The sequence below is a fragment of the Lutra lutra genome, chromosome 13 (genome assembly GCF_902655055.1).
Source record: "Lutra lutra chromosome 13, mLutLut1.2, whole genome shotgun sequence".
In the NCBI taxonomy this organism is placed as follows: domain Eukaryota; kingdom Metazoa; phylum Chordata; class Mammalia; order Carnivora; family Mustelidae; genus Lutra; species Lutra lutra.
Window position 1 is genome coordinate 62,028,160 of NC_062290.1, and position 26,908 is coordinate 62,055,067.

At 49.5% G+C, this 26,908-nt stretch overlaps 2 protein-coding genes across 6 annotated transcripts in view; both read left to right on the forward strand.

Annotated features, from left to right (window-relative positions):
* The window catches only part of TDRD7 (tudor domain containing 7), a 68,919-nt gene extending 62,529 nt beyond the window's left edge, over positions 1–6,390 (forward strand). For all 4 annotated transcript variants that reach the window (XM_047700460.1, XM_047700461.1, XM_047700459.1 and 1 more), the window contains 2 exons: positions 2,995–3,155; positions 5,925–6,390. In XM_047700460.1, coding sequence (XP_047556416.1) covers positions 2,995–3,155; positions 5,925–6,145 — 382 coding nt within the window. In that variant the 3' untranslated portion in view covers positions 6,146–6,390. The remainder of the gene's footprint in view (positions 1–2,994; positions 3,156–5,924) is intronic.
* A 2,934-nt stretch (positions 6,391–9,324) lies between these two features.
* Positions 9,325–26,908, forward strand: part of TMOD1 (tropomodulin 1) — an 85,162-nt gene continuing 67,578 nt past the window's right edge. For both annotated transcript variants that reach the window (XM_047700285.1, XM_047700286.1), the window contains exon 1: positions 9,325–9,456. The gene's annotated coding sequence lies outside the window, so the exon portion shown is untranslated. The remainder of the gene's footprint in view (positions 9,457–26,908) is intronic.

Genomic DNA, 26,908 nt, shown 5'->3' on the forward strand with positions numbered 1-26,908 from the left:
TCACAGTCCCTCATTTGTGTAGCACTGTAGTCCGTTTCTCACAGTTCACATTCGGCTCCACATCCTCCTTTCCTGAAGCGGGTATGTGCTGGTTCCAACCCAGGAAGCCCAAGCACCACACTGTGTGGGCTACAAGGTCATAGAAGCTCTGGAAAAAGGAACAACGGACCCGTGTCCTGTCTCCTTCACCAGCTTTCTCAGGGAAACTGACCAAGCTTATGTGAAGACACCACACACAAAGAACTGTTCCCCCACCACACACACACCCCCCCCAGAACTCAGCTAGAAAGGTCACACTACTTCTTTTATTTTATTATTTTTTTTAGAATGCTTTTGTTTGTTCCTAAGCTATCAAGCATAGGCATTTGTAAAATTTTGTTATTTTCATGAGGGAAAAAACCCTAATTTTTAACTCTTAAGAGTGAAAAGTATCATAGTCCTCATTTTAAAAACCATTCAGCTTCTATGTCACAAGCTTTTCCTCTTCAAAAAATGCATTTTTACTATGTCACGTTCTTTGCAACTGTAAGCATGTGTGGGTTTAATTCCACCCAGGAGCATCACTGGTGCAAATTTGCCTACATCAGAACTCATCACAGAATAATTTAATCACAGTTTAAAGGAAACTAATGTTAACTGTTATCTGAGGGCCAGAGCAATGGTAATTAGTTAGCAGTGGGGAGGTCCTACTTGGGGCAAGGGTTGTGTGGGGCAGGAGAACCCCTAGACCAGAGACCCCATAGTGTGGTGCTTCAGACTCAGCTTCCTCCCCACGGGAGTCCAACAGTCCTGTCCCAGCTCTGGGACTTTAACCAGCTCATCCGTCTCTAGATCATCAAGGATGTCTTACATATGAGAACAGATTATCCAGTATTTTCTTAAACTTCATGAACTCAGTCAGCGTAAAGTGTTTCTATCTTGAGTTTCTATCTTGAGTAAAGAGTTTCTATCTTGCCTATACTCCAGGACTATTTACCAAGCCCTGTTCCCAACTGTGGTAACCTAAGGCTTAGGAATGTCACATACACTGTTGATGGCAGTGGTTTCCAAATCCATCTTGGCTAGGAGTAGCCTAAATTCTCCTTCCTCACCCCAGACATCCTAAATCAGAATCTCTGGGAGGCGGAACCCCAGAATCAGTGTTTTTAACAAACTCTCCAGATGACTCACAAGTGGCCTTGCACTGAAATTGGTAATCTAGTCCAAACAGAAGACTTTAGCTAAGCTATTAGTGTTGAAAATTAAAAGCTACAGAGAAGCAGGACACATATGTCCTCTGCTAGCTCTCCCCTTACTGCTTGTACCTCCTAGTACCTCTGTACGAAAGGTACAGACCACAGCATTTGCCCTGTACAATTTAAAGATAATGCTAGAGGTGGAGACCAAATATTTTTATCTCCTTTTGCACTTACACAAATTTAACAACCTGCATCAAACTGGCACATTCACAGATGAAAATTTCTCTGTAATTTGGTCTGATGTGCTTGTATTTGCACAGCTTATCTTCATTTTAGTAATAATCATAATAATGATGATGATGGCTACCATTTGCCAAGCACCTGTGATGTGCCTAGTCATGTGCTAGGAACTTTATATATATGGTTTCTGCTGAGTTAAAATTAAATACTGCACATGAGATAACTGAGGCTCAGAGAGGTTAAATAAAAGCCCAAGATGACATCGCTGGAACATGGCCTCAAGGGTACTCCAGCCCAAGTCTGTTGGTCCCCAAATTCATATACTTATAATGATACCTTTTTGTGTCCCTGTTGTCTCTGTGACTCATGGATTATTGCTTGCTGCACTGTGGGCTTATGTGAAGGTTTCTGGAGTTTCCACCCAAAGCCCCCAATCACTAGTTCCCCAAATTGGCCTTGTTGTAGCTTTCTTATGAGAGTTCACCCTAAAGCAGCTCTGGGGGTTTCCTGGACCCGTTCTCCACCAGGGTGCTGAGAATCGGTCCAGTCTGGCCAGCCCCAGCCCAGCTGTTGCACTGGGCTCAGGGCTTATAGCTAACGAACCTGTTTCAGAGGGTGGCTGGGCCTGCCATCCAAAGTGGGTCCATGTGGAAGCGTGGACGTTACCTTTGGACGCTTACCTTTAAATGTTACAACCCATCCTCCTTTCCTTAGCGTAGTAATACTCCTCAATCATGTAATCAAGATTGCAGGCCTTTCGTATTTTAACTTCGAAGTCTAAGCTTTTCTAATTGTAATGATGATGAGTGTAGGCCCAGAGGAGAAAAATTGCATTCATATGAATTTCTTTCTGGCACCTCAAACTCCAGATCTGAAAGCGTGTTCTTCTTCCCTCACACTCTCCTATCCTTTCCAGGTTCTTTATTCCAGGCAGTGGGTTGGACTTCTTGTTTTGTTTTATTTTGTTTCCCAGTGTCCTCACGTGGCATAACTAAAATTGTCACCTTTGCATTCAGAATGTTTTGTAATCTCTTCCCACACTCTCCCCTGGGTCTGATTTCGTCTTCCTTCACACATTCCTCCTTGCTCTGCTGTGGTGTTTGCCCCACTCCCAGCTGCCATGCCCTGTAGAATCTTCTGTGCCTTTTCTTCTCATGAGTGTCTGCTTGCCTCCCTCTGCCCATCTTCCACACATATCTCTTATCTCAGATCTGTGGCTGCCTCTGTGCCCCCGTCAGAGTGAAGGGCTCTCCTTGCCTCGTCCCAGTCAGCCTCCATCTGTTTGAGTCTGTTTAGTGGTGGACACTGGTTTCTGTGTTTGGTCTCCTGCACTAGCCCCATGAGGCCTGTAAACAGGGGTTGAGTGAACAGACTCCATCAAATGAGCTGGTGGCAGAGAATGGTAACCTTTAGGGTAAGAAGAAGCAGTCTCTTTTAAAACTTTAATGACAGTACCGTTCCATATTTCAATAAACGTCATTTACATTCCTATTTCTTTTTATCATACATTGGTACCCATAAAGCAGATGTTGACTTTGCGTATTTTTCTTTCCTTTTTAATCCAATGCACATCTAGGTGGCACCGGGTGCTTTTAAAAGGAATCCTGACCAACGGGTTGGTGTCCGTGTATGAGCTGGACTATGGCAAGCACGAACTCGTCAACATAAGGAAGGTGCAGCCCCTGGTGGACATGTTCCGGAAGCTGCCCTTTCAAGCTGTCACAGCTCAACTTGCAGGTAATTTCTGCGGAATTTGAACTTGTACCACACATGGTGTATGGTGTCATTTTGTCCTGGGCACTCGGGGAGCACACAGTCACTGGCCCTATTGAGGTAACTTTTTTTTTTCCTTTGGCAAACAACTTCCTGGTCCTATTGGGAGCAACTTTTAATCATCTCTCACCCATCATGCCCTCCTACTATATCTGCTGCTTCTATTTTCCCATGTTCCTTTCTGTATGTGGTCTGGCATAGGGGTGTATTCCTAAAGCTGTCATCTTAGCATAGGGACGGTCTTGCATGCTGCTTTCTTCTTTTTCAGCATTTTTTTTTTGGTCCTAACTACTTTTTGTGTATTCATTTGACAGCCTTGATAGTGATGTTTAATAGCTGCAAAAGATTCTGTCTAATTAATATTTTCCTTTTGTTAAGTCTTTAGGTCATTTATACTTAGTGTAATATTATGAAGACATCTGTAGCTGTGTGTACTAACCAAAACAAACACAAAAACAGTGAAACAACCTCAGTAACCAATAGGAGGAGCACACTGCTCAGTTAATATGTCATGACAGTGTATGAATTATAATACAAATACATAATAGGTTTCTACAATTAGAAAACATTCCTAGGTCATAGAATATGACCCTCTTTATGGTCAGGTGAGTTTCCAGTTGCGTTGCAATTAACAGCATGCAAGTATGTGATTTTACCACATTTACAAGGCCTATTGACTATTATTATTAAAATCCAAGGCTGTTGGGGCGCATGGGTGGCTCAGTCGGTTGAGCATCCAATCAGTAATATCGACTCAGGTCATGATGTCATGGGTCCTGAGATCAAGCCCCGCCTCAGGGAGTCTGCTTGAGTCTCCTCTTCTGTCCCTCCCTGACTTGCTCATACATGTTCTCTCTCTCAAATAAATCTTTAAAAAATAAAAAACATCTGAGGATGCAAGCTGGTGGGTGTACAGGGGTACTTATTTAGGTACCTAAGTAAACCTGTCCAGTTAGGTTTCTTTGACAGCAGTACAGATGCTGGCAGCTGGCTGTGTGTATTCCGCCGGTGGGGAGCATGCACAGTTCCGTGGCGCTTCACCCAGGGCCCGTCAGCATTAGCAGAGAGTATGGAGCCAGAGGGCTGAGGATGCAGACTGCCAGCCATCTGGGGCTCCTTGCATCCTGCTGTGCTGGGAAACTGGAGGTTTGACCACAGGTTGACCACCCTGATTCCTTCCCCTGGTTCCTCCCGTACACTTAGCACAGAAGTGATTTGATCTTGGAAATGAAAGAGATTATGTATCTAGATTTTTTTCTTGTAATTTTTGACCAGCTTTTATTAAGAGCTATTGATATCTATATATATAGTGTTATTTTGAAGGATTTTTTGGGTTTCTTTGTGTCTCCTTCCTGCTAGATTTCAGAGGAAATGCCCTTGGTAGTTAGATATGAACCAAAAATGGCATTTGCAGGTGAGCATGGCTAGCACTGGACTGCTTGGAATTCAGATCTCTAAAGGGTTTCTTCAGATTTAATGATCACATTTTTTTTATTTTGAGTTTTGAATGTTCAGGTTTTGCTAACATGTCATTAAGCACAACAGTCAGACTGTCCAGAGAGGGTGTCTCTGTGAGGAGCAGGTGTATGGCACCGTCATCCCCATAGCCAGCACTGTGGCTGACCGTCCCCCGCACTTACTATGTGCCAAGCCCTCTGCCAGCCCCTCCATTTTATCCACTTCTCCCCACCACGAGGATGGTTCCATACTGGTACTATCGCTATTAACTGGGTCAGGAAGCAGCAGCTTGGTGGCTGCTCTAGGCTTCTCCTGCTCTCAGAGAACATAGCCCGCTCACTACGTGGTTGGCAGGTCTGGCAAATTATGTGTGAAACTCCCAGGCCTTCATCACTATGGGACATCATTTACAGTTTCTGTAATCTAGTATATGTGGACTTAATTCATGTTAGCTTACTAATATTTTTTGAAAAATACATATTATCTCAATTCTGTTTTAAAGCCTAATTTAGAATTCTAATTTAGAATTCTCTAACTTGAGCCCTCAAGCTTAAAAGTCATAGTGATTTAGAAATACATTGGGGTTTACAGTCAATCTGGTCCAATCCATTTATTTTATTATAAATAGACTGAAGCCTGAGAGGCCAGTTGATTTGCCCAAGATCATACCACGTGATAGAGGAAGGAAGAGTTGAGAATGGTAAACGGGGTCTCCAGACTTTCAATCCAGTGCTTTTGTCATGATATTGTATATAATTTTGAAAAATCACAAAGCTCTAAGTATATGAATTCTCTTCCTCATCCTCCTCCTTCTCTATATCTGGTTCATCAGGAAAAAAGTCTGTAAATAAGAGACATATCATTGAGATCATTGATACTCTATTTTAGTCGAGTATAGCTGACACATAATGTTATAGATATTATTGATATTTTATTCCCCTTGGTTATCCCCATTATCAGTTTAAATCTACATGTACTTTATATAGGGAAATGGGCACTAGTTATTATAACTTCATTTCATAATACAGCAATAAATCTCACTGAAAATTTTGTCTGTAGGTAAAGGTTTACAGAAGTAAACCCATTTAGAATAGGGAAACTATTATAAATGGACTGTTCTAAGATTGTTGAGCAACTGGGTTTTTTTTTAATTAGGCATGTCTAACCTGGGATGTTCCAGCTACCTTAGAATTGACTGAATAGTTTTCCATTATTATGGATAAAAGAAAGGCTCCTCTGACCCCTCACTGATCCTACTCCCTGTCTTTCTCCTAGGGGTGAAGTGCAACCAGTGGTCTGAGGAGGCTTCGATGGTATTTCGAAATCATGTGGAGAAGAAACCTCTGGTGGCACTGGTGCAGACAGTTATAGAAAATGCTAACCCTTGGGACCGGAAAGTAGTGGTCTATTTAGTGGACACATCGTTGCCAGACACAGATATCTGGATTCATGATTTTATGTCAGAGTATCTGGTAGAGCTTTCAAAAGTTAATTAATCACTGCTTCTGAGACGTTGACAACTAATTCAGATTTTTTAGCAATAACAAAATGTAGTAGGCTTTTAAAAAAGAAACGTTGTCTCTGCTACAGAGCTCTGACTGCTGTGGGGATTGAAAAGAATACGCTTCTGTTTGATGAAAGATATTTAACAAGTTTTGTTTTAACAGAGTTGACTTTTCAAAGAAACTTGCACTTGAATTATTACTATAATATTAGAATAAAATGTTTATCAATATAAAAACTGGCTGCCTCATCATTTCTAGGCTTTTTGATCTTAAGATAAAGGGTTTCCCTTTCTATTCATGTCTTCTGGGTGATGATGGGTTCCTTTACAGTTAGACTGTGAGAAATTCATGATTTAACCCTGGTGTAATGGTACGTCCCAAAGCAAGTGACCGCCAATCTGTGTGATTGTTTAGCACATTAGCATTGCTGATGGTACTATAGGGAAGCAGCCCAGATGAACCCCAAAGCCTGCCCCTCACCCCAAATCTTGAGTGGCACCTCACTGCCCAGAGAGTCCATGCCTTCCAGTCTCCCTACTCAACCTCATTGCCCACTGGTCCCTAACCAGCCACACTGGCCCTTTATCTGGCTCCTGAACCCCAGGCATGGGCACCCAGCAGCAAGCCTTGCTCCCCTCCAAACCATGCTTATTCTGCTTCAGCCTGCTGCTCCTTCTCCCCCACCACCCTCCCCACCCACCCCCGCTGGTTTTATTGGCCAGTATCCTCCCTGACGTCCCAGGCTGACCACGAAGCCTTCCTTGGTGCCCTTCCTACTCTATTACATTTTCAGTATGCCCCTCTTGGTGCCCAGACCTCATTGGGCTTATAGTCTACAGCTAGTTGTCTGTGCACCCATCACCCCAGCCAGACTGTGAACTGCTCAAAGGAGGGAGGGGTCTTAGTCATCTCTCCAGTGTCGTACTGGTAAATATTTGACAGTTGGTTCTGGTGGGCATGGGCAGAGAGTAAGCCTTGATTCCCAGTAACTGATGATTCCCATGTAAATACTCCCACCATTGTTGAGTTCCCGCTAACAATGTGACATCACTGAACGTAGAGTTGGGGAAAGACATGCCCAAGCAGCTCTTGTGAGCCTGTGCAGTGGAGTCCAGAACACACTGTGTCTTCCACAACAGACAGAATGATATGATATCTTGAACACATCAGGCACCCATTATATGCTCACTAATTGATGGACAGGATGGGCCAGTAGATAGGTTGGAGGCCTTCCTAGGCAGTGGTCCGAAAATGAGAGGGGCAAGGCCCTGGATTAAGAGGGTAGCAATGGGAATGAAGAAATAAAGTTAAAATTCTTTTGGAGTTTTTATTTTTTTTAAATTTTTTAAAAGATTTTATTTATTTATTTGACAGAGAGAGATCACAAGTAGACAGAGAGGTAGGCAGAGAGAGAGGAGGAAGCAGGCCCTCCGCGGAGCAGAGAGCCCGATGCAGGACTCGATCCCAGGACCCTGAGATCATGACCTGAGCCGAAGGCAGAGGCTTTAACCCACTGAGCCACCCAGGCACCCCAGTAAAGTACATTTTTTAAAAACTGTGGTATATTCATGCAGTGGAAACCTCTACAGCCATGAAAGTAAACAAACTACAGCCACATGAAGCCATGCAGGCAAATGGAGACAAACCATGGAGTTTTGAAAAGCAGTCAAGGAAATGATTATGATAGTAGTCAAGGAACCAATCATCTTAGGAGGGAGTTGTGACTCAGAACCACACAGGTTGGTTTCTGGGCTGCCGGCCATGTTGTTTCTTGACTGGTGGTTGCAACAGGTGTTCATGTGATAACTTCTCTTAAATGTTTGATTCCACAGCAAAAAGGGTTTTAAAATAATCTGAAATAAATCATTGCTTTATTTAAAAATGCATGACACACAGCCCCTTAAAAAGAGCCTTCTCTTACAGCTGTGAGGGTTTTCTAATGTAGGAATACATTTTTGTGGAAAACAAGACTTACAAAAACAAAAATGAACATTTTTCATTAGTAATCCATACACCAGGATTTTTAAAAATTTATTAATTTGAGAGACAGCATGAACAGGGCTCCATCCGAGGACCCAGAGATCATGACCTGAGCCCAAGGCAGAGGCTTAACTGGCTGAGGCACCCAGGGGCCCCTATACACCAGGATTAGAAAGAGTAACATTATTAGGGTCTACTCCACAAGAAACTTTCCCATAATAATTAGAAACCATACCCTCTGGTCAACACGAAATCCTTTTTATGAGCCATTTTATTTTTATTTTATTTTTAAAGATTTTATTTATTTATTTGACAGAGAGAGTGAGAGTGAGAGAGCACAAGCAGGGAGAGCAAAAGGCAGGCAGAGAGACAGAGAAAAGCAGGCTCCCCGCAGAGTGAGGAACTGGATGGGGGCAGAGCCGGGGGATCACGACAAGAGCTGAAGGTAACTGCTTAACCGATCGAGCCACCCAGGCGCCCCTTAGGGGCCATTTAAAAAAATTAAAGTTTTTGTTTGGTTTTAAGTGGGTTGTTCTGGAAAACATTTCTTAAAAGGCCCTTTGCCTTTTAAGAAAGTGGGCTTTTTTTTTTTTTTTTTTTTTTTTTTTTTCTGGTTTTGTATCTTAAGTCGGTATTTTGGACACTCCATTCCTGCTAAGAATAGAGGGAATGCATCCGACTCTTTTGGCACTTTGGGCTCACAAAATGATCGTTATTGAAGCTTCGGCTCCTACCACACCTAGCTGGGCGGCCGGTAAGATGGGACAGGTGGTTGCTGTAGTTAAGAGTAAAGATGCAGCCGCTGCTTGGTGGCTTTGCTCCATCCAAAGACCGCCCGATTCTTACTTCCCAGACGCCGGAGGAATGCAAATCCGCCCTTTTCCCAGACACCTCTACCGCCGCTTAAACTCCTCCCGGTACAAGTGGGGAAACCGAGACCGAGACTCGGGGCTATCCACAGCCGTCTGTCCGCGGAACCAAGCCTCGGGGAGCCCCGGCCCCTGCCCAGCGCTGCCCCCAGCGGACGTTGCTCTCCGGTCGGGGACGGTGCGCGGCGCCCCGGCGCCCCCGAGTGGAGGGAGAGGTACCGAGGGAGAGGGCGGCGGGAGGGCGGGGCGGGGCGGGGCGCGGTGACAGCGCGGAGCCGGGCCCGCCCCTGGCTCCCACCCCCGGAGCCCACAGCGCCCGCCCGCGGCCGCCCGGGAGCTCGTCCAGCCCCGCGCTGCGCTCGCCCGCCCGCCGGCCACCGCCAGCGCCCGTCCGCCTGCCGCCCGCGCTCGCCCCGTCGCCGCCCGCGCCCGTCCCCGCGGCTCTACGGACCGGTAAGCCCCCCACCCGGCCCGGGGTACCCCTCACGCTCGCGGGGCTCCCTGCCCCCGCGCCGGGGCCCCAGCCATATCTGGGCAAAATATTCAGCTGTCGCCGCCGCCGCCAAGAGGGACTGAGCGTGGCTCCCTCTATAAATAGCTGCCGCCTCGGGTTGCCTGCGGGGCTGGTCTCAGGGTCCGGAGCCCCGCGCTGCGTCCGCGCTCCTAGGCTCCCGGGGCCCCAGCCGCGGCGCTCTTGTCTCCCGCCCCCCGCGCCGCGTCTGTAAGCGGCGGAAGGACCCGTGCGCTCTCGGAGAGCGGCGCCGGGCGGGGGGTCCGGGCGGGGGGTCCGGGCGGGGGGTCCGGGCGGGGGGTCCGGGCGGAGGTCCGGGCGGAGGTCCGGGCGGAGCGGCCACCCCCGCCGCTCGCCACTCGCGCCGCGGGGCTCTGAGCCGGCGGGCGCTCTGCTGGGCACAGGTGCTGCCCGACGGAGCCCGGCACGAGGCGTGGCCCTTCCCCGCTGCCGAGAGTTTGGGGGTGGGAGTGGGGCGTTCGTGCTTGGTGGACGAGAAACCGAGGTTCCTGCGCCAGTTGGTGACAGGAAAAGTTTCCCAAACTACGGGAGCTGACGCGGTTGAAAGCACCACGATGCAGGCATTTCGTGCCGAGGTAGAGCGGGCAGGAGTCTGGAGGCACAAACCCCCTCGCTGTCGCCAACTCACGGGGTGGTCTTGGCGAGCCCCCTCCCTTCTCTGGGCCCCGTTCTAAGGGCAGGGTTTGGTTCGGGTGATGGAGCTAGGGGTCTGGGCGGTGAGAGCAGCAGGGTGCGCTCTTGACCACCGGCGCTGCCCCACACCTGTTCCCTGGCTCTGGCTTGGGACGCCGGGGCCCAGCCGCCCACAGCCTGGGGCGTGATGGAAACCGGACACTTAGGCAGCCCCTCTGACTCAGGCCTTTACTGGGACTCGGAATAGCCTGTGCCCTATACGTCCAGGAAGAGCGTCCCACGGTAATTACGGGCGCCTCTGCTGGGGAGCAGCCATCACCCTCACAAAGCAGCCTGTGATTCAAACAGCCTTAGACCCGACAAACTGGGCAGGACCACAGGCTCCAGTCCAGCTGCTCCCTGGCCTCAATTTCCCCATCTATACAGTGCTTATGATGCGGCCTCGGAGACACGCAAGCACCACGCCACCCCCCAGCCACCCAGCCCCTTCCTGCTGCACCTACCCTGCAAGTGGTCTCCACCTTCATTCACTCTCTCAGGTTCTTGAAGATGACCTAGCCCCAATGTTTCCATATCCGAACCAGACCCTAACTCGGGTTCAGGACCCTCAGAGGGAGCACCCCCCAAATCATCATCTTTCTTCCAGTGATGACGGCTATTTCATTCTTTATCAAGGGTCACAGGACCCCCTGCTCAAGGTCACGTGCTGCTGGGCAGGCCAGGAGGCCTGCGTATTCCACTAGCCTTTCTTGTCTCTTTCCTGACCCTTCCTGCTGCTCTTAGGGCAGGTCTTGTGATCTATGAGCGCCCCACCAGTGCCCCCTCTTTTTTGAGCTGCTGTGGTCCAGAACTTTCCACTGCTCAGACAATAGCGCCCTCATTCTGAAATTTCATTTTTGCTTCAACTTTACTTCCTATTAAACATTTTCTCTAGACCTCAAAGCCTCACTGATAAAGAAGTAAGGGGGAATGAAGACAGACAGAGCCCCATCAATCTGAGCCATGCAACAAACAGAGTGAAAACAAGGAATATTGTCATTTGGTGTCTTTACTCCCTTTCATGAGCCCACCTTACAAATTCATGTTTTTGCCTGGCTTGGCTGGCGAGTTGCTCCCAGCCGGAGTGGAAAGCCAGTGTCCTCTAAAAATAGCCTCCGCCCCACCTTATCAGGGCCTCACACCTTCTCCCTCACCCAGGGTAGGGCTGCTTGCTGCCGCTCAGCAAAAATGTGAAAAACAGGGAGTAGGTATTTAGTGGCAGCTCTGAGTAGCAGGAGCTGGACTGACCTGGAGGTTAGGACTCCTGGCTCCCACCCCAACTCTGCCACCCATTCTGAGTGACCTTGAGCAATGAGGGGGTGGGCAGAATGGTCCCCAGTAGACCTGGGGTTAAGAGGGCTCAGAGGTTCCCTTGGAAGACTTGCTAGCCTGAGAAAAGTGAAGAGCCAGGGGTGAAACTGAGAGGGGGACACCCCCCCACACACACCGTGAAGAGGAGGGAAGGAGTAGGAGAAAGTAGTTTCCCAGGAGCCAGGGGAGGAGAGAGGTCAGTAGTGGCCGTTGCTAAGGAAAGACAGAGGGGCTGAGGACTGGGAAGGGGCCACCAAGACTGGCACGTGGTCTTGGGTGACTTTGGACTGGGCCTTGCAAAGGGATCAAACATGGGCTCTGCCGCTGCGTTACGGGGGCCAGTGACCCAGCCTGTCTGTCTCGGCCTCAGTTTCCTCCTCTGTGCAATGGGGATAATAACAACACCAGTTTCACATGGGTTGCTGTGGGTATGAAGTGAGGTGATGCTGGGAGAGCCCTCAGCTCAAGGGCTTGGTACCTGCAAGGATATTTCTAGTGTTAGCGAGAGGAAGAGGCAGGCTAATGGGAGCAGAAGACGTGGGAACAGAGTCTACCACTCCTGAAAGCTCCACTGAGAAAGGAGTAGGGAGGAAAGGTAGCAGGAGCTGAAGACAGGCGTGGGGGGGCGATGGGCAAGGGAGGACAGGTGCATCTGGGATGAGGCTTGTGGGAAGAGGTGAAAAAGGACCCAGAGGACAGGAAGAAGCCGAAAAGAAAATCTGGGGGTGTGCAAATGGGAGGGGACCAGGGCCTGCCTTAACCCCTGCCGAGTGTCACAGCCTCTAGAACCCCATTCCTCTAGAATCAGGGTAAGCAAAGAAATGAAGTAAAGTAAAATGAACCCAGTCATGGCTCTAACCCCTGCGTCCCCTTAGCAGGCTTCAGGAGGGTAGTGATGGGCCACGAAGGGTAGTTTGACTTGGCCCAGGAGCCTTGTGACCTTGGCTTGCTTATTTCTGAAATGACATCATCTATCGATGACTCCTGCTGAGTCCAGGAGTCATAATGGCCTTTTCCAGTCAGTGTTTTGATTTTTCAGTCTTACTAATGGACCAGCCAGGCTGCCAACATTTCTAAAGAGGCTGGTTCACTTTTCACTGAAAGCCAGAACACCGAATAGATCAATTATTTGGCTGCTCCGAGCCATTATCAGTGTAAAGCCACAGTCCTGTTTCTGTAGGAGAACACGAATCGGAGAGCAGAATTCTGGGATCGTTTCCTCTCTTTTGCTTTGTTTTATAAGATCCTCTGTTGGTTAATTGTGAAAGGACCCGACTCTCTTTGTCCCTAATGATAACGAGAGAATGAGCTCATTGGAGTCAACCTAGGACACGTCTGGAAGGTTTTTTTCGATGTCAGGAAATGCTGGGCCCTTGTCTGGTCTGAAAACGAAACAAATTCAAGCATTTCTTCTGTTTCTCTTTTCTTGCATCCTTTTGTTTTTCTCTCAGACAAAAACACATCTGTGAAAGGCTAGAGTTACTGTGCACGGGGATGAGAGGAGAGGAGGCAGGCCAAGCTCAGGTGCCCATGTGTCCCCACCTCAGGACATCTTCTCACAGGCCCCAGCCTGAGCAACTGCGCATCCTGGGAGTTCTAGGGCAGTAACCCCATGGCCCTTCCTGGGGATGCTTCTGTTGGGTCATGAGTTGTGGCCACTAGGGTGTTCAGCCTCCGTGTCCCTGGGAACTAAAGGAAGCAGTAACGGCTCTTGGCCTCACTCAGCCTCCTTCACGGACTCATCTTTCATCTCTTAAATGTCAGTGCCACTCTCAATCCTATTCTCTTTCCATCCCACACCCTCCTCCAATCCCATTCATGCCCAGGGCTCCAGCCACGGGCCATAAACTCACAACTCCCAGATTTTTGTGTCCTGCCTGGGCTGCTCTCCTCAGCTCCAGGCATCCATGCCTCCTGCCAATCAGACAAAGCCAATAGGGAGTCCCAAAGGCACTTCACACCCAACAGGTCTGACTCAGGCTCATCACCAACTCTTCCTTCAATGTCTTCCATCTTGGTTAACATTAGTAACACCATCCAGCTAGGCACCAAGCCAGAGATCTCCCTTTCCTTCACCACCCCATTTATTTGGTCGAGAATCCTGTCAATTCTACCTTCCTGAATATTCCTTTTAGTCATTTCTACCTCCACAATCACGATGCCAATCAAGTACTTGCTGTCTCTTCCCTGAGCTATTGTCAGAGCCTCATAAATGTCTCTCTGCATCAAGCCTTTTCTTCTTCTGTGACACTGTTGAAAGATCTTTATGAGGGTGCCTGGGTGGCTCAGTGGGTTAAAGCCTCTGCCTTCAGCTCAGGTCATGATCCCAGGGTCCTGGGATTGAGTCCCACATTGGGCTCTCTGCTCTGCAGGGAGCCTGCTTTCTTCTCTCTCTCTCTGCCTGCCTCTCTGCCTACTTGTGATCTCTGTCTGTCAAATAAATAAATAAATAAATAAATAAATATATTTATGAAATGTAACTCCAACCCTGTTATCCCTCTCCCTTCAGGGACCCCCCATTTCCTACCAGATTCCTTAGCACTAGACCCAAGACCATCAAAGATCTGGCCCCAGGCTACTTCTCCCAAACCACCTCTTGGCCCTCCTGCAAATTCTCCTTAACTTCTGGTCATGGAGCCAGCCTATGTGACTTCATGGCTCCCTGGCTTTAGCTCTGCTGTTCCTTCTGCCTGGAATGCTATTCTCTCCCTTCCTAACATGGTGGACTTGTGGTCATCCTTTGAAGTAAAGTTCCTCGTTGCCTTACCTGTGTTCCCTCAGCCACCAAAATGGACCTCAGAGCACCAGCCGTAGTGTGTTCTAAATGGAATCGTCAGCTAAATCCTTGTCTCTGAAGGGACTGACAGCTCCTTGAAGACAATTTATGGCTGATTTATTTCTGCTTCCCCAGTGTTCCAGCTCAGAGCTTGTCTCAGTGTAGGCACTTTCTGTGGTGACAAATGACTGACCATTGAAGGATGAGTGAGCGAGTAAGAGGGTATGCAAATGAGAGCCCAGTGACAGCGACGACAATCACAAAACAGAAACTGGTATCTACAGCACGTTTTCCCAAACCATTGACTCCGTGAGGGCAAAAAACCCTATTCCACTCCCCCTGACTCTAAACCCCAATCAGCCCCATCTCAACACACAGAATGAATCCATGATCTCATTTGAAACTCAGGAATCCTGTAAGGGGGGAAGGGTAGGTGTTATTAACCCCCTTTGTTGACAAAGGACAGTGAACCCAAATAGGAATTATCCCAGGTCATCTAATTGGGGTTCATATTCCAGAAAAGCCAAAGTGTTCTCCATGGTTTGGGAGGCTTGAGAAGTGAGAGGGCTTGCGTCCTGTTCTAGGGCTTCTCTAGCATTTGAATCATTTGGGATCTTATTAAAATACAGACTCTGGTTCAGTAGACCTGGGACAGGTTCTGAGATTCTGAATTTCTAATAAGTTCCTCGTGTCTAAAAAGCTTTAATCATTTTACTAAGTAATAGGCTTAATGATAAGCGCTAATGAACACCTCCTATTGCGATGCTCGGCCTGCATGCACAGACTCCCATACTTTGAGCACCGAGGGGAGGGCTGGTTATCTCCACTGTTGCCCTTGGCCCTTGCATTAAGATATCATTTTTTTATTAAAATCTACAAATGAGTTCATTTAAGCCCGGACTCAAAATCCAGGGCTCTTACTGGGTTTTTGTTTTTGCTTGATGGGTTGGTTGGTTTTGTTTTTAAGGGAGCACGTGCAAGGCACACATACGGAGGCTGATGGGGTAGGTTGGAGGTGGTGGGGAATGTGGGGGAGGCGGGGGTTTGGGAGGACAGAATGGGCAGGTAACAGGGACCCCAGTGATGGTGGGGAGGGCCTGTGGTAGGCACGTATGTGGCCACAGCACGCTGGTGAGGGCAAGACCCCAAAATCGACCTGCCGCCGGAAGGGTGGGGCTGAGCAGCAGTGGGTAATCTCCATCTTCTGCTACCTTCCCTCCTCCTTTGCAACCTGCAGAGATTTAGGCCCAGACAGGACTGTCATGCCCAACTGCCCACTTCCTGGCCAGCCTAGAACCTCTCCCCAGACTCCTGTGTCTCGTGGCCTTTTCAGGGCACACTGCTTATAAGTGAGGCATCTGTGAGCCCAGGATGAGTGCTCCTGGTGCTGCGATGGGGACACGGCTGCCTCCCTCAGAACCACTTAGAAGACAAGGGTGGGGGGAGCCCTAAAGAGGGACCGTCCTCCTGGCAAACCCAGGACAGTTTAAAAAGTCAGACGGGGGCGCCTGGGTGGCTCAGTGGGTTAAGCCGCTGCCTTCGGCTCAGGTCATGATCTCAGGGTCCTGGGATCGAGTCCCGCATCGGGCTCTCTGCTCAGCAGGGAGCCTGCTTCCCGCCCCCCCCCTCTCTCTGCCTGCCTCTCTGTCTACTTGTGATCTCTCTCTGTCGGATAAATAAATAAAATCTTTAAAAAAAAATAAAAATAAAAAAATAAAAAGTCAGACGGGAAGACAACATTGTATGCATTTGTTTGTGGTTTTCTATTGCATTCCATTTACACCATTGAAAGGCTTTGAGACAGCTTAAAATAAACCTGCTCAGGCAACGTAACTGGGAAGAACAGATGTTTTAAAAAAGACAGGGCTGCAAGCTTGAAAATCAGGATTCTGAAATCCTGGGAACCTGATGGGAGCTCAGGGCCTTGCTCTCACCTTTTTTTTCTAGAGAAAAACAAATGTTCCTGTGCATGGCAGTTCATCACCACATGTCACTACAGTGGGCGGGTGAGTCCCCCTGAAGGTCACTCGAAACCCCAGGTTAAAAATGCCCACTGCAGAATAAGGGGTGGTAATTAGGCCAGCGTCTTGGCTGAGATGGCAACTGATTTTGGACACCCAAGTCAGCTCTGGGATGAATCATGACGGCCAAGGGGAAAGGGACACAAGATGAATTGGGGGACGGTTGCTGTCTGATGAAAAGAACACTGGTCTTTCAGGGGAGACAGGTGTTTTCTGAGCCCTCCTTCCCAGACCATACATCACAATGCAACACTAGGTGAAAGGCTGCTTCCTTTTTTCCCCAAGATTTTATTTATTTGAGAGAGAGAGGGAGAGAGACAAAGCTAGCATGAGCATGGGGAGGAACAGAGGGAGAGGGAAAAGCAGACACCCTGCTGAGCAGGGAGCCCGATGTGGGGCTCCATTCCAGGACCCCGAGATCATGACCTGAGCTGAAGGCAGACACCTAACCGACTGAGCCACCCAGGCGCCCCTGGAAGTCAGTTTAGCATCGGGCTTAAGAACATGGACTTTGAGGACAACTCCCTGGGTTCAAATCAAAGGTCTTCCTGTTACTAGCTATGTAAATTCAGGTGATTTTAAACTCTCCATGCCTCAGTTTCTCCTTTTATAAAATAGGGTTGTTGTGGGAACCTATTTCCCCATCTATAAAACGGGGGTGCTGTGGGGACTAAGTGAGCTATTATACGTGAGTGTGTAAGACTGCACCTGTGATATGGTTAGCATCCCACAGCGTGAGCTCTGACGGGGAGGCAGCTTGGAGTAGTGATGACACACACAGTCAAGTGGAGTCCTGTCTGGATTCAAATTTCAGCTCAAGTACTTACTAGCTTGGTGACCTTGGTCACTGTACTAAGTTACATCGTGTCCCCCCCAAAATCATGTCCATGGAACCTCAGAAGGTGACCCTATTTGGAAATGGGGTCCTCATGATGTCATTGGTTAAGACAAGGTATTACTGGATTGGGGTGGGCCCTAGATCCAGCGACTGGTGTCTTTGTAAGAGGAGGGGACCCTCATGACAAAGGAGGGCCTGCGATGACAGAGTCAGTGATGCAGGTACGAGCCAAGAAATTCCACGGAGCCCCGGCATCACCAGGAGCTAGGAGAGAGGCTTGAGACAACGGATTCTCCCTCAGAGCCTCCAAAAGGAGCCAACCCTGCTGATATCCTGGTTCCCAATTTTTGACATTCTGAGTTGCAACAGAGCAAATTTAAGCCGTCCAGTTTGTGGTAACTGGTTATGGCACCCCTTGGGGGCTAATGAGGTCAGATGACTGCAATCCAGTTTCTTCATCTATAAAATGGGAATAAAAAGTACCTACTTCCTAAAGTTATTAAGATTGCTTGAAATAATCTGTAGAAAGCGCTTATCACTGTGCCCCTGATGCAGGATGTCCAGAATAGCACTTGTTATTATGAGGTACAGTGACGCACTGGGGGAAACAGCCCCAAGGCTGAGGTTAATAGCCTTGGCCCTATGTCTGCACTAGACCTCATGTACCCAGGGCCCTGTGGACGAACTGTTATGTGGTTCCCGGTTTTTTGCTAATACAGATAATAATCAGATGATTGATACATGTATCTTTGTATAATTCAGTGAGTAAATGAGCAGGATAAATTCCCAGAAGGAGTATTGCTGAGTCAAAGGGCCTAGGCAGTTGGGTAGATACGGCTTAACTTGCCTCTAAAGGGAGTAAACCAATGGGAGTTTCTCTTCCCTGTGACAACGCTGCTCTCCCCCACATCTCGCAAACACTGGGGATTCTCAGGCTTTCACTGTTTTGTTAATGTGATGGATGGAACCAATGGCTCATTTCTTAATTTACCTTCCTGTAATTAGGAGTGAGCATTGTTATCTGCCTCTAGGTTCTTTAGTCGTTTGTATTTTTAGGTGAATTGCCTGTTCCCTTCCTCTCTCTATGTTTTCATTGAGCTGATTTAGTTGTTGGCACTTTGGTTTGCTTTGGTTTTTTGGTAGGACTCTGTCTATTAAATAAATTAGCCCTTTGTTCAATGAGCAGCCGATATTTTCCCCCTCCGCCATTTGCCATTTGATGATTTTCATATTGCTTTTCCCGAAAATACAAAAACTAGCTTCAGGAGCCAAACCTTATGTTAACACCTGCTGTGAGGCAAGGTGATAAGTTGTGTTTGTCAAATGGAAACTGAGGAGAGGAGTGAGGTCCACAGGCTTTTCTACAAACCAGCTTTTATTCTACCAGTGCTTTTGATTTATGGCTGTCAAAGCCAGTAACAAGGCGAGGCGTTCATTCATTTACTTAGCAAACTTGCCCTCAGCACCTGAGAGGCACAGGCTTTGTGTGGGACCGTGGGAGAGGGACACGCTTGCTCCCAAGTAGCTTTCAGTCTGGGGGACAGAGGGGTACAGTAAGACGATGCTTCTGTTGGCCGAACTCTGATGTCCTCTCCCACTTGTACTAAGATGTCTGGCTTGCTAGAACCCTTTGCAGCTGGGAGAGAGATGGCACAGAAGAGGCTGGGTCTGGTGAGAGCTCACAGTGGCTTGCGCTGGAGGAGCTGCCAAGAGGTGGGGGAAAGGAGCCCCAGAACAGACTGTGGCCCGGTTTGCAGGCCGGCCAGGGTCAGGAGATGGTTTCAGAGCCCTTTCCTGGAACCCTGTTGCTTACAGTGATTTGTGTGGTGACTCAGACACTGTGATGACCTCAAGAGATGCAGAATGAACATACGCACAGCCGCGTGCACCCACACGCACATGGCCTTTCTAATTTAACCCGCTGGACAGTTTTGACGGACGTGTGGACCTCTGAGACTCCAAGTGTCCTGGGATGGGGCTCGTAGCAACGGCAGAAAGAGACGGGGTCAAACACTGTGTTTAGCTTCCCTGCTTTTTCAGCAGGTGTTTTCCCGTATGACTAAGAGAATGAGATCAGCTGGGGGAAAATAAAAGCAAACAGCCCAAGAGACAAGTCTCTTAAAGAGAATGTTCCTGGTGCAGATCCTAAATCCACGTTGTGGTAATCTAGGTCGTCTGCCTGCTGGGGAGTCCCAGAGCACATCTGTCCCTCCTTCCCAGAGGCAGCGCATTACGGGCGTGAAGAGTGTGACCATGTCTCTCCTGGTCCTTCAACTGTTCTTCCTGTGATACCCTGCTTCTCTTCTCTGGACTCATCAGCGCTCATGAGCAAAGGTCCAGTTCACAGAAGAGGTCACCCACGTGGCCACCAGGCGTATGAATTGTACTCAGCATTGCTAGAGAGCAGGGAAACACACAACGAAATACCACCAGTCACCCGGCATCATGGCTTAGGCTAAAATGAAAAGTACGGACCATAGCAAGAGTTGACGAGGATACAGAGTGAGGAACTCTCATCCATCACTGGTGGAAATGGAAAATTGGGCAATTACTTTGGGAAACTGTTTGACAGTGTCTACGGAAACTAAATGTACACTTACTCCAGGCGAGTAATTCAACTCCAGGGATGTATCCAAGAGGAATAAGGGATTATTTCTACCAAAAGGCATGTGTAGCCCTATTTATAGTTACCAAATACTAGAAATAACTTAAATGTTCATTACCAGTAGAGTAACTAAGTTATGGTGTAATTTGTTTGATGGAATACTACACATCAGTGAAGAAGAATGAACTCTTGTTAACACAACACAGATGAATCCCACAGTTGTGATGTGCGTGAAAGAGGCCGGACGTGAGAACATTCCCACTGTGTGTTTTCATTTATGTGATGTTCAAAACAGCTAAAACCCACCTGTGGTTTTAAGAGTCAGAAGAGCAATTACCTTTGAGGGAGATGGACTGAGAGGAGGTACAAGAGAATTCTGGTGGACTGTAAATGGCCCCTGTCTTCCTCTAAGTGGTGTTTACATAGGTGCAGACGTGGGAAATTCAGGGAGCTGTGCTCTCAAAACTTGCACACTTGGGACGCCTGGGTGGCTCAGTTGGTTAAGCAGCTGCCTTTGGCTCAGGTCATGATCCCAGCTCCTGGGATCGAGTCCCACATCGGGCTCCTTGCTTGGCGGGGAGCCTGCTTCTCCCTCTGCCTCTGCCTGCTATTCTGTCTGCCTGTGCTCGCTCGCTCTCCTCTCTCTCTGACAAATAAATAAAAATCTTAAAAAAAAAAAAAAAAACTTGGGCGCCTGGGTGGCTCAGTGGGTTAAGCCGCTGCCTTCGGCTCAGGTCATGATCTCAGAGTCCTGGGATCGAGCCCCGCATCGGGCTCTCTGCTCAGCAGGGCCTCCTCTCTCTCTTCCTGCCTCTCTGCCTGCTTGTGATCTCTCTGTCAAATAAATAAATAAAATCTTTAAAAAAAAAAAAAACTTGCACACTTGACTACATACAAAGCCAATGCCTTATTAAAAAGGAAAAAAAGTGACCCCCTCAAATGGAAGGGTGGGGGCCAAGAGCTAAGCCCCAGCATGAAGCTAAGCAAGACTGCCATTGCCTTTCTTCAGCCACTGTACTTTGATGAATGCAGAGGAGATCCCATCATGACCCTTGGGGGCCAGTGCCTTACACTGTCGAGTTACGTTGGGTTGACAGTCCCTTGAGAGCCCCTAAATCTTTCTCATGGCTGCTCAGCTATGTCCCCACCCATCTCATGTTTATGGGGTTAGCTTGTCAGGTCTCAAGCATTGTGGGACTGAGACAAGGGGAAGGAAACCAGCAATGTGAACTGTATCATCCTTTATCTCATTCTCTCTGTATAGCACCATGCGTGTGACATGGCCCCAGGGATCTCTATGTGAGTATTACCCTCCCAACTTCACTATAAGCATCCTAAGGACCAGGAAATATCTTAATTTCTGTCTGTGCCACAAAGGCCCACGATGACCTGCACGTAATAGTTTCTCAGTAAATACCCAATGAATTGGGTTGTCGAAACTGAGATCCAGAGAGGTACAGCAACTTGCCCAAGATCGCACAGCAAGTCCTCAACCAATAGGACTTGTAACCAGATCCCCTGACTCCTATCGTAGGGCTCCTTCTGCCATTGCCCAGTGGACAGCTTCCTGCAGAGGCAGGGACCATGGGTGGGAAGATACTAGGGAGGAAGAAAAAGGACCATCTGAGGGGTGACAAAGCTGAGTCTGGCTCTAGGGCCTTCAGGATGTGTGTCCTGGGGAGAGGACTGGGGGTGGCTTGTAGGTGACATAGTTGCAGAGACTGTACTCTGCAAACGACCCTGGGCTTGGGTGAATTATCTGTAGATATCTCCTGAAATTCTTAATTTTATCTTTGGCTTTGTATTTTTAAGTGAAGTCCCATGGCCAACAGAGCATGCCCCAGGCTTAGCGGCTTGGCCTGCTCAAGTCCCCACCTCCTGCTGCCTCTTAGACCCCAGCTGCCTCCCATCCTGGGCACCACCCGGGTCCCACCAGCCTGCCTGAAGCTACCTCTGCGGATCTCTGGTACATTCTGCCAGCAACGCTGCCTCTTGTCCCCCCTAGTCCAGCACAGAGGTCGCGATCCCCCAGATGGCTCATTTCTGTGTGTGGGCTGTGCGTATCCTGCTCCGGGCGGGAGGGGGGCGGCGGGGCGGGCGGGGAGGGGGAGAGAGTGGCTGCTAGTGCATTTGGCATGCATGTTTTGTGTCGCAGCCCACGGGCACCTGTGTGACCCAGAAATTAAACAATAAGGAAACACTATGACACAGCAAGAAGGTAAAACTTTCTATCTTGGTACCTTTAGTGGCACTTTTTTCTGATTTTGAACAGAGGATCGATCCTATGGTCTTACTTTGCACTGGACCCAGACCTGGCTCATTTGGCAGCCAGGCCCGTGGCGGGGTGGGGGTGGGGGGGATTCCTCCCACGGCCCAGTGGGGGTTAAGCAGCAGGCCAGGGCTCTCTGGGGAAGCAAGATGGCAGGGGACATGGGCCAGCAAGTGGCTAGGAAGCTCAGCCCTCTCATCTGGCTCCTTGGCTGGCTCTCACCACAGGGACACCACTCCCCAAGGCACACTCGCCCCTCGCTCTGCCGGGGACACGGAACAGCGGCCTGGAAGTGCTCGAGGTGTATCAGCTGCAAAGATCTCTGCACGTTGCATGCTGGTTGGTACGATCCTTGCATCACATTCTATGACCCTGTTACAAAGCCTAAACCTCGAGGAGGTTAAGCCACCTAGAGCTTCCATTACTTGCTTGTCTGCTCCTTTCACACCCTACCTAGCAGCCCCCACCCAGGGCTGGTTGACTTTCTCCCCTTGCGGGTCACTGGCCCCGGCTGGAATTCCGTCGTCTGCTCTGCTCCCCCGGCCTGTGTCCCTGACCGAGCTGCGGTGACGGAGCCCTCACTCTGCGCCAGGCCTGGCTGCTCATCGAGATGTGGAGCTGGTTGAGGGGGGCTGCCCACCGGGCCCAGCTAGTGGGGGAGGGGATGGGGTGCTGAGGGACATGGGGACACAGTCGTCCCCAGGCCCCAGGAGGCTGTGCAAGGGGAAGGCCAGCCGCCCCAATAAGGAGGTCGGGGTGCTTCGCTCTCTGGAGAGACTGTGCCTCCAGGACTTAGCGGGTCTTCAGAGGTCGGGAGAGGACACTCCAGGCTGACAGGACAGCTGGGAGGACTGAAATGTCAGGGGTTTGCTGGGGCGAGTGTTCTAGCACAGCCGGAAAGGGAAGGCCTGGGCTGGATCAGAAGCTGGGGAGGCCCAGCGGCCACCAGCTCTCCAATGGCCTCAAACCCCAGGCGGACGTGTTTGCTTTCCGTCTGTCATGATGGGGCCTTGGAAGGCGGCTTTCAGCTCGGAGCAGCATCAGAACTGACGTTCGTGAATATCATTTAGAGGCTGAGTTGGGCGTGGACAGGAAGGTAGGGATGAAGCAGGGAGAGTTTGGGGGACTGTTGTGATAACATAGATTTTAGAAGAAGACAAGCCTCATGGAAAGGGAGAGGAAGGACAGACAGAAAGGACAGGAGAAAGTTAGGCTTCTGGTCCCAAACAATACGGTAGAATTCCACTAAGATGAAGTGCCTGGGCTGGTCACATTCACAGGGACAGAAGGAGAGTGGTGGCTGCCAGGGGCTGGGGAGGCCTGGAGGGCAGGATGGGGAGTTAGTGCTTAATGGGGTGAGTTTCCGAACAAGTTCTGGAGATGGGCAGCAGCGATGGCTTCGCAACAGTGCAACTGTGTTTCATGCCACTGTGGCTTACTTAAAAAGGTTAAAATGGTAAATTTTAGGGGCTCCTGGGTGGCTCAGGGGGTTAAGCCTCTGCCTTCGGCTCAGGTCATGATCTCAGGGTCCTGGGATCGAGCCCCGCATTGGGCTCTCTGCTCGGCGGGGAGCCTGCTTCCCCGCCCCCCACCTGCCTCCCTGCCTACTTGTGATCTCTCTCTCTCTCTCTCTCTCTGTCAAGTAAATAAATAAAATCTTTTTTAAAAAATGGTTAATTTTGTTATGTGCATTTTATCACAATTTCAAAAGCACTGTAATGTTAAAAAAAATAAGAGAGAAAGAGAGAGAGGACTGGCGGGCATGGGGACTGACCAGAGTGAGGGGAGTGGGGTGGGGAAGTGCAGGCTGGCCCCAGGGGTGACTGAGGCTGTTCCGGTGGTCACCCAGGAGGAGAAGGTGGGGGTGGGCAGGCAGGCCCACATTCAGCGTTGGGCATGTGGGGCCTGGGGGGCTCCAGGAGTGCCTGGCAGGAGCCGGGGCTGGAGAGACTGGCTGAGAGTCATCAGCTTATCACTGGTAAGCAAATCCACACAGGAGAAGATGAGAAGCGCCAGGAGAAGTGTGAGATGTGAGGAGAGGGCAGAGCCCAAGGGACCCGTGGGCCAAGGAGAATGAATGCGTCATTGGGGTGACTGAGAAGGAAGGGCAGAAAGGAAGGAGGGAAGCCCAGAGAGTCTGAGCTCTCGTGGGCTACAAGGAGCAGGGCTCATTCAAGGTGACTGAGCGCGGGGAGGGTAGCATGTGGGAGACAGGGTGGGCCTCCCAAGGGAGGGCCTCCCTGTGGGAGGATGGGGTTCTCATGGGAATCCAGCATGAGCCTCAGCAACCCAGACCTGGGGGAGCAGGGCCCTTCTGGGGACACAGCGTTCTCTATCTCCTTCTCATCCCAGGATTTCGCCCTCCTCTGAAGACTTTTACTCCCCTAAATGTCTCTTCCCTCGTGGCCTCAGCTTCCACATGCTCATGGTGGTCTCTTCATCCCCAGCTTCCCCTGCCACCTGCCTCCCTTTCTCCTGGAGTCCCTGTTCAGTGCTGTTGTGGGTTGAATTGTATCGCCCCAAAATTTATACCTGTGATTGTGACCTTATTTGGAAGTAGGGTCTTTGCAGACGATCAAGTTAAGATAAGCTCCCAAGGGCAGGCCCTAATCCGGTATGGCTGGCGTCCTTATATTAAGGGGATGTGTAGGCACAAACACGTCCAGAACAGGGAGACCGCCAGCTCAAGGCTAGGAATGCCTGAGGCTCCCAGAGCTAGGGGAGAGATGGGGACCAGATTCTCCCACAGAGCCTTCAGAAGGAGCCAACGCTGCCTACACCTCGATTTTGAAGGTCTAGCTGTCAGGACTGAGAGACAACCATTTCTGCTGTTTCAGCCAGTCCATTTGTGGTACTTCGTTAAGACAATCCCAGGAACTAATACGAATGCCAAGAAATAAAAGCTCATTCACCCAACTCTAAGCCACCTCATGGCTCATTGACTAGCCGAGTAATCTGTTGCCCTGAGCCGGGCACCCACTTTGTCCAATCAGCTGAGAGGAAGTGTCACATGGTGTGAAGCATGGCTGCCCCCAGGAGTGCCTCATGAAGGAGGGCAGTGGGGAGACAGCTCTCTCAAGAGGGTATCTCAGGCACTCTTGTGTCAAGGGAAGAGAGAGGGACAGGCTTTGGTGATGTGGCCTAAAATCTCTTTGACCAAAGTGTCTTCCAAAAGAGAAGGACGTGGGGCACCTGGGTGGCTCAGTCAGTTAAGCATCTGCCTTCGGCTCAGGTCATGATCCTGGAGTCTTGGGATCGAGTCTCATTTCAGGCTCCCGGCTCAGCAGGGAGCCTGCTTCTCTCTCTGACCCTCTCCCCTTTCATGCTGTTTCTCTCTCTCAAATAAATAATAAAATCTTTCAAAAGAGAGAGAAAGAAGGACAAAGACACAAGAAGATCGAGTATGAAACATCAACTTTATAAATCAGCCTTTCTTCACCCATCATCTTGATGTTCACTATGGCTGAGATAAGAAGATGGCACCCCTGGAAAATATTCATTTGAACTTGTGACTCAGCCCCTCCTGACCTCAGGGAAACGCAGTCCATAAATCCTGACGCTGTTCCAGTGCCTCCTTCCGGAGTTTTCCCATGGGGCCGGATGCTGGAAACGCGGTTAGCAGAAGTGACTGGACCAGCTCCCCACGAAAGATTTAAAAGTGTATTTGGTACTCCGAGAGCTTTCATTTCTGAAGCTTGCTGATGGATGGCCTCAGCCCTTGACCCACTATTTTTTACTCTCCAACCTGCCTAGTTTTATTTCCTGGCACAGCCTGTAAGTTCTATTTCTTCACGTTGAGCGGCGGTCTAAGGCTTCGGCTGCTGAGAAGGGAGGTGGCCAAGTACGCTGGCTGGTGTGACACAGACTCTAGCTGTGGAAAACTTGAGTTTTGCCGTGTGTCTTATGTTTCTTGAGATGCTCTTTTGTTTTTCTTACCAACTCTTACTCAGAACTCAATTTATAAAGCAGGTAAGAGAGGCACCTCAGGCAGGCCATACCGGAAACTTTATCATCACCCCCTTCCTGGTGCTGTCCCCCACTCTTGGGTTCCCAGCTCTCCTAGACCCAAAGGATGCAAGAGGAGAAGGGACTTGCCCAAAGGCCCAAGGGCACTAGACTGAAACCTGAATGTGCTCATTCTCTACTAGCGCATTTACCAGGCACAGGGCTAGGCACTGGGGACACAAAGACAAATAAGACATAAGTCCTTCTCTGAGGGGAGTTACAGTCTGCTAATAGGGCCTGGGGGAGGGGGAGGGGAAGGCAAGCCCAGTGGCAGCAGCAGTGGGGTGGCAGCCTCATGGTCATGGCTAGTGTTTGTGGAGCTGTGTTGACTGCACACCAGCCCCAGGCTTTGTACCTGATCTGCTCAAGGCCACTTAACCTTCACAACATGCTATGGGGGGAACAAGCACTATTACTCTCTCACTGTTTGGCATGATTGGCAACTTTCTACTTCTGCAGCTGAACCCCCCTTTCTTCAAGGAAAATCTAGTATGGAGCCCCAAATAAATACATCGGGCAAAACCAAGGTGAGCCCCCTCACTACACCTTTCCTACGTAACCCCCAGCAGGGGCCCTGAAGGAGCCTGAGGTCTCCCTGCTCACGGTTCAAAGACCGCCCATCTGATCCAGTGTTTGGAGAGCTTCAAGAGGCACAGGTTACAAGCAGAGTGTCCCAGTCCACTTACGCTCATTTTACAGATGAGCAAATGGAGGCCCAAAGGAAGGGAGGCATTTAGCAAGGGAGTCACCACCACAACCAGCGCTCCAACCAGAGTATTCTGAATCTCAGCTCTGTGTCCATCAGGGACACCTCTTTTATTAGGAAATGGAGGCCTTTTATTACCAGCTATAAAACATCATCTCTTCCAAGCCACA